At 39.4% G+C, this 7,793-nt stretch overlaps 1 protein-coding gene across 1 annotated transcript; it reads right to left on the reverse strand.

Moving 5' to 3' along the window:
* Window positions 1–4,536: 4,536 nt before the first annotated feature.
* On the reverse strand, window positions 4,537–6,049 carry LOC112705818 (uncharacterized). Its single transcript, XM_025756779.3, has one exon. The coding sequence runs from the start codon at window positions 5,791–5,793 to the stop codon at window positions 4,759–4,761; it is 1,035 nt and encodes a 344-aa protein (XP_025612564.1). The 5' UTR covers window positions 5,794–6,049; the 3' UTR covers window positions 4,537–4,758.
* Between the last annotated feature and the right edge of the window lie 1,744 nt (window positions 6,050–7,793).

The following is a 7,793-nucleotide window of genomic DNA, read 5'->3' on the forward strand; positions in this document are numbered from 1 at the left end:
GTCGGTGTAAATAGACTATAAAAGCTGGTCATATAACTCGGAAGGATAACGACTAATAAGTCGTAAAACCCAGAAAAATGAAATGCATCGCAAAAATAACCTAAGTTACTCACAATTCAAATAAGAAAATTTGAGTTCACAAGGAATACAAAAAGGGATAAAAGAAAGCCATCAAAAAAGGTAGAAACTATCTCAAGTCTTCACAAAGTCAAAGATAACTTAGACACAGCCTGTCCATAAATAAGAGGCTTTCAGCAAAAAGATCAAAAAGGTTTTAATTTTTCGAAAAAAACCTAAAAGCAAGAACAAAAAAGCATACACACACCAGAGATAATTTAAACCCCTTATCCAAAAAAGGGGGGAACAAAAATTAAAGGCATTTTTTGTTAAAGGCCATAAAAGGCCAGAAAATGTCAGGAACCAACCACCACAACAGCAAACAAAATATAAAATTGTTTAAAAAACAAGGAGCCTACAGGCCGGGCCCCAGTAACCAAATATCAATTGAAAGGAGGATCAACACCACCAGAAGAAGGACCATCGCCACCAGAAAGAGGGTCAGCAGGGAGAGAAGTTGGAGCAACAACAAGGGAGGACGGAGTAGGTTGTTCAAGACCTTGAGGGCGAACCCCCGAAGAACTCGGAAGACCCCTTTGTCGCGGAGGATACTCCATTATTCTCTGTCCCCTAGTCTTCAAATTTGAATCAGTCTCAGGTCAGAGAGGAAAGACAATAGCCTCATCCACTACAATCTTGTCAAGGTCTAAAGGAGAAAGGTCCAAGTCGGGAGCAATAACTCCGACTTGTTCCTTAAAGACCCTCCAGGCCTCCTCCGCACCCTCAGCCACTGAGTCCTCCAAATCTTGGAAAGCCTCCCGACACCCTGCCAGCTTTTTCTTTAAGTCAAGGTTCTCCCCAAAGAGCCTGATATAGTTCTGCTCTGCCTTCTCCTTAAGGCCTTCCGCCATGGCGCACTGGCCCATCAATTTCTTCTCCCTCTCCCGAAGTCGATCCTTCTCCTCCTTCAACTCGGCGACCTCCCCCTTCAGCCTCTTCTCCTTCTCTTGATAAAGGAAAATTCTCCCCTCAAGCTCTTCCATCTTTTGGGCAGAACCCAAAGAGCTAAGGGGAGTCTTCTCCAAAATATCAAGGAGTTTCGTACATACCCCCGCCGCACGAATACTCCCTTGAACTAAGCAATTAAGATGGTTTCAAACGGAAGCATCATCCATATTAATCTGAGTGTAAGAATAGACATGATTCTGAACAAACTTGGGGCCATCAAAATTGGCTTCCCCAGAAAAAGAACCAAACTTTGAAGTCTTGCGCTTCTTTTTCTCGGGTTCAGGAGAAGATCGGGGCGGAGGAGAAGGAAGAGAAGAGGTAGAGGAAAAAGATACCGTAAGGGGACGAGAGGAGGTCCCCAAGTTGCGACGAGGAGGAGGAGGAGGAGGAGGAGGAAGAGTACCAGCAGCCCTGGCACCGTCAACTCGAGCCCGAGACCTCTTCCTGGCATCTTGGACCTTCTGGTTAGAGGAGTTAGAAGCTTTATTCACCATTTCTGAAAAAGAAGAAAATAAAGAATTAATCCACAAATCAAAAGAAGTCGAAAATAGTAACTCGAAGAGATCTCAAAATTGGAAGCAACCAAAACCAAGTCGGGAATTATCAAAGGCCAACAACAAATGGGCCCGAACAAATCTTAGAGACCCTTGGAGGAACTTCTTCGTGTCCAGATAAGGGGCCCTCCCGCAAACTTCTCGGAGGAACACCACAATAGCCTCCTCGACCTCGTCCAGGTCATCCAAGCCATATTTATCCATAGGAGAGGCCTCTAACCAATAAAGGGAAAAACGAGGAAAAGAATTCCTGTCCAGAAAAAAGGGATGGTGACCCGCTACGGCCTTAACTTTAAGGAAAAAACTTTTAAAATTATGAAAAGACTCATCAAAAAGGTTGAAAATTTTTCGATCTTGAATGGCCCGGAAGAAAATTCACTGTTGTTTATTTTGCCCACCGAAGGGCTTAGTCATATGAAAAAGATAGAAAAAGATCTTCAGAGAAGTCAGGAAGTCCAATTCTCGATTGACAAACTGATAAATTTTCATAAAACCCCAAGAATTGGGGTGAAGTTGAGTAGGAGCAACCCGACAGTGGTTCAAAACCGCTACCTCAAAATCAGAAAAAGGCAAACACACCCCTAGACGAGTAAAAAGGCTCTCATACATAAAAAAGAAATAGGGATCATCGTTGGTAGCCCTCCTAAAACAAACCCAGTCTTCAGGATCTGAGACAATCAACTCGTATTTTGGCTCATCTTCAACAAAAACACAAATCTTATGATGGGTACGGAGATCATTAATGTAGTCAGTGTCTACAGAAGGTTCTTCTCCTAGGACAGTGACATCCACCCACCGTGAAAGGGACTCGAGAGAAGACATCTTTTGTAGAAAAAGAAGTAGGTAAAAAGACAACGAGACCTACAAAGAAAAAATAAAAGAAGATCAAACACAGGGTCCCTAAAAAAAAGATCAAAGCAAGCCCCTCGAAATAGAGTCACTAGACTTACAGTTAGACTCACCACGAACACTACTCTAAAAATGGCGAAATAAAGCATTCGATAATAAAAGAGGAGAAGAACAGACCTTTACTTTCGGAGAGGATCAGGCGCAACTAAAGCACTCGAAGAAGGAAGAAGCTTTCTTTCGAACAGAGAGTGTAAGTGAAAAAGTTTTCAGAAACGAAACAATGAAAGAGAGGGAAAAGTATTTATAAACACGCCGGGGGCATAATGGTAAATCATCGTGGTCATTAAAGAGATGTGCCGTTACCAATGTAACTGCTCCCCACGTGTAAATACAAAACCTCTAACGACGCGACGTTTGATTAGGCGCGACTGTCGAGAAACTTGAATCACGTCGGTTTCGAAAAATCACGTCGGTTCCTCACCATATCGACTACAAGCCCGAGTTCAAATACTCGAATCCAACTCAGTAACAAAAGAGATCGGACTCGAGTAGGGGCACTGTTCATACCCTGGTCCAACACTAAAGACCAGGTCCAAATAGATTATAAAGGGCCCAACCCATAGGTTGGCCTCCACTCGTAACCGACCTCCTCCAAGGAGGTCGGATCTAACACAAACTTCACTCCGAGAAAGTTGGGATCGAAGGTTAGCTGGCAGATAATACTTATTCAAATGAGTAACAGCCCCTAAAATCTCTCAATCCACTTCCAGGAGCCATATCTCAACTTTCCTAAGATAAAAGGACGGTTATCCTCCTTAAAAAGTGGAACTACTTCAACGGTGGTTATTGGTTCACCAGTATAAATACACTGACACCTCTCAGGTATCTCTAAATTCTAATACTCTCAAAAACCTGCCTAGGCCTCTACTGACTTAAGCATCGGAGTGTCTTTGCAGGTACCATCTCTCTTTCTTTCATATACAGTAGTCGAACGGAGGCTCCCTGACGCCAAGCAAGTCTTAGACTTCCTCCTTCAGACGATTGGGCCAACCCAGCAAGTTCAACCCACTAATTTCCGGTTATCCAACGTAACACAAATATTATAAGTAATGTATGAATTGATTTATGTTAACCTTCTATAATAAAGTTGCAAATTGAATGTTGGATTTCCGCCTTTTCCATATGTATTCGATTCAAATCATTCGATACATGAACAAGGGGATAAACATATTCACATGTACTAGTGAGGATAAGATCAAATATAAAAAATACTTCACGTGCACTAAATATATAGTTACCTTCACATGTAAGAAATACCAGTCCTGCTAAGAAAATTACAGGGAAAAAAAAAGTAGAGAGAGCTGAAAAGAGAGTAAAGAATTATTGTTTCATTTATCAGCTATTTTCTTTTTAATCGTTTGCAAGATTTATTGATAGACTACAATACTACATATAGTGCTCCGAGGAAAGTTCAAATTATTTTGCAAACATTATTCTCTTTTGTCATGTGATTCAAGAGAGAGGAGAGAGAGATATTTGATGATGCATTATTGAATTTGGCACATAAGAAAGGGCAAAGCCTTGCAAGTTGTGACCAAAAAGAAGAAAATGCCAAGAGAGAAGGCCACGCCCATGTGTTAAAAGTATGACTTATTAGATAGACATTATGTAGGAAGCGGCAGGTGAGCAAAGACTTTTTTTATAACATTAGTAGTAAGAACTACAACCTTAACTAACCAGCTTGAACAACATCCAAAAAATTCCCTTAATCTGATCTCATTCCATTTTCATACAATTTGAAGGGTGTGTTGGTAATTTGGAATTGTCCTTTTCTTGAAACTCGAAGTCTAAACTAACAAAGCATTGTCATTATGTTTAAATTGAATGTGGTGCATCGTTTTTCAAAATACAGATAATGTCGTTAGGCCCTGGCCCCCATATATGCAATTACATACATATTGTCCTGTCTTCGCCATTATTAGTGGCACATGAGCTTGTCTCTACAAAATACTCACCGGTAGTAATTCGAATGTTGAAATAATGTTTGATACATTTGAAGAAGTTATGATTAGCATTGAAGATGCTGTGCTCGTCTTTCATTACAATTGAAAGAAGAAAAGAAGATCGATTCTGTTTACAAAGCTTGAAAGCCACGACCATAGATACAAAAAAAAAAACAATATATTAAAATTTAAACAAAAGAATACTAAGAAGAAAAAGAAAGAAAGAATTCAATTCTTTCAGAACATGATGCATGCATCTATGTATGTATGTATGTATGTATCTATCTCTATCTGGCTGGAGATCCGAAACCAGCCAACCTGCCCAAAATGCCCTGTTTGTAAGGCAAGAAGGTTCTCTTCTTCAAATCCTGAGACTCAGCCTTCTTTCTAGCGTAGTGCAACTCATGTGCCGAAACTGCTTCTTTCCTTCTCGACTTTGGTGGCATCTCAGAATTTCTGAAGCTCGAAGAAGAAGAAGAAGAAGAAGAAGCTTTCGCTGTTTCTTCGGGCTTCTTGAAGAAAAGAGGGTACTTCCTGAAAGGATCCTTGGTGGTACCTCTCCCTTCCGAGGCGCTTCGGAAAAGCAACAAATCCCTCAACCTCCACCTCTTCGAGCTCTTCGAAGAAGAGGAAGAAGAAGAAGAAGAAAGAGAAGCCGCCGATTTCAGATCCTCCTTGTTGCTATTACCCTGCACTTGTTGTAATTGCTGATGATGGTGGAGCTCTTCTTCCCACGTGTAGTGGGATACTCTGTAAGGAGAGTGCGACCGCGACACTCTCCGACTCGAAGAAGAAACCGCTGCGGGTGTCCGATCTCTTCCCCTTCTCTCCTCAAACGCCTCGTTGCCGTTGCCGTTGCCGGAATCCCTCTTCTTTCGAGGAGACAGAGCCTCCCGGATCGCCTTCTTCCCTTGCGCAATCGGAGACAGCTTCGGTTGGTGCTGTAGGAGCGGGCTTCTAGAAGATTCCAATAACTCATCCACCCTCATAGGCTTGATTTTCCCGCCGTGGAAGAGCTCTTCCGCCGAGCGAGGGGACTTCACCGACTCACCGCTAACAAAAAACGCAAAACCGTCGTCGTGCTCAGCAGCGCCGCCGTTGAGACTCGGAGAAGGCGCGGCGGAGGTGAAGTAATCGAAATCGGAGTAAAACTCGCGAAGCCTGGAAGGGCTGGTTGGAGCACTCAAGTTATAGTATTCACCGAAACGGCGGGGCGAAGAAGGAGCACTGAGATATGGTGAGATCCTTGCGCCATTGAAATCGAAGTGATCCATCATTGATGGACTCCCTGGAGGGCTGGGACTTGCTACTGCCACTTCCATTGATGAGATTCAATTCTTTATCGCTTTCGTTTCGTTTCTGTCTTGAGGTTGGGGGTTGTTACTACCAATACCAACTACCAAGAGGCAAGAGCTCTAGCTTTGTGAGGTTGTTGTGTAAACTTTATATATATAGACGGAAGAAATTTATACTCGTTTCAGATAAGCCTTGTGAAAGTGGGTGGAAGCCTCATCACTCCTTATTAAAATTGGATTTTTCCATTAATATTTTCTTTTTATATCAATTATAAATTCTTTGTAATACTAAAAATTACTATATAATAAAAAACAAATATAATTTATGTAAATTAAAAATCAGATACTAAATTAATTATTATATATATTAATTTATACATACTTTTAATAAAAATCAGTTACTAGAACAATAAAATTGAATAATCAATACGTATTTTTGTAAGTAATAGTTAATTAGTGACTAATTTTAAGTGTATATATGACATGATTAAATAAAACAAATTGAAATATTTTAAAACTTTTCAATAGATAACCCTTTAAAAAAAAAATTCAAAACCAATTAAATTAGTCAATAAAATAATAAATGAATAAAAATTAAGAGTGTGAATCATTATCATAAACTAAAAAGAAAAGTAAAAGAAAAGAGAAATATTAGCCTGCTATTAGAGATTACAAATGGAGATTTATTTATTCAAATTACTATTTAAATAATATATAATAATTATTTTTATCACTTGCTATAAATAGGAATAGGAATTAAATTCTAAAAAACGAATAAATAGTTAAATATAGTCCATGGATACATAGCACGATGGGCATTGATGATGGGAAAGGGGGTATGGATTGCTCGTTGACGAATGGCAGCAGGGGGGTCATGCTCATGGCCGCCATTTAATACCGTTCTTTTATTTTTCATTGTTGCTTGCGAAGGATTCTCACTTCTTATTCTTAGCCTTCTAGGCGGTAAGGTAAATTAGGTAAGGTGTGCCAATAAAATTAATTTTGGAATTTTTAGATACTGAAAATCTTCTATTTGAATAATATACTCTCTAGAAGACGAACACGTTGAACGGGAATTGAATGTTTTCTTCCTTTGTTAATGTGGAAAATATTAAAAATCTTAAATAAAAAATCAACGTTATTATTATTTATTATTTAAAAATGAATTTCATTTTGATACATTTTGACCAGTTAAAAAAAATCTTAACTCTTAGTTAATCAAATTCATATACTTAGATAAATATTTAAACAATAAATAATTTACGGGCCTGCTACAAATACAAGTAATAAGGCCTTACAAGTGTTACAAGTTCCCAGCCCACAAACATTCCACACGCGCACTAATTATATTGAATGGAGCGTAACATTCACGCGCTCCCACTCAAACTGTTACGCTTCTTTTCGCGTAAACCGCCCCTTGATGGCAGACTCTTCCACTTCTTCCACTTCTCAAAGCCATTTAGAGAAAACGCAACCCTTCTATTTTCGAGCAACATTCGAAACTCAAGATATACATCTCGTCGCTAACATTCGAAAACTCCATAAACACACCATAAAACTCTCGATCAAGAATCTCCAGAGAAAACAAAGCTATAATACTCAAGGTACGTTACATTACCATTCCTGTATATTTTCCAGATTTCGAACTAGGTTTTACTGTTCTTCTACGTTGTTGTACGTTTTATTGTTCTTCTTGCTCTACGTCTCATTTTACAGTTTATAATGTTCTAGGTTTTATTGTTATTCTTGCTTCTATGTTAGACTGTTCTTCTTCGTTCTTGTAGGTGTTATTGTTCTTGTTGTTCTAGTTCTCCTGGTAACTGATTTTTGGGGGTATATTCCATAGTTTGGTGGGTGTATATGGAGTAATTTGTTGGGTGTATATGGCATAAAATGTTGGGTGTATATTTCTGAACTGATATACTGTAATAGTCAGCACTTGCTTATATTTGCTTGTCCATGGGTGTATATTGCTTGACCTTGTAATGTTGTTTGATATTGATGCATGTTTGAGTGATACCTGACTG

This window comes from Arachis hypogaea, chromosome 8 (assembly GCF_003086295.3).
Source record: "Arachis hypogaea cultivar Tifrunner chromosome 8, arahy.Tifrunner.gnm2.J5K5, whole genome shotgun sequence".
Lineage (NCBI taxonomy): Eukaryota > Viridiplantae > Streptophyta > Magnoliopsida > Fabales > Fabaceae > Arachis > Arachis hypogaea.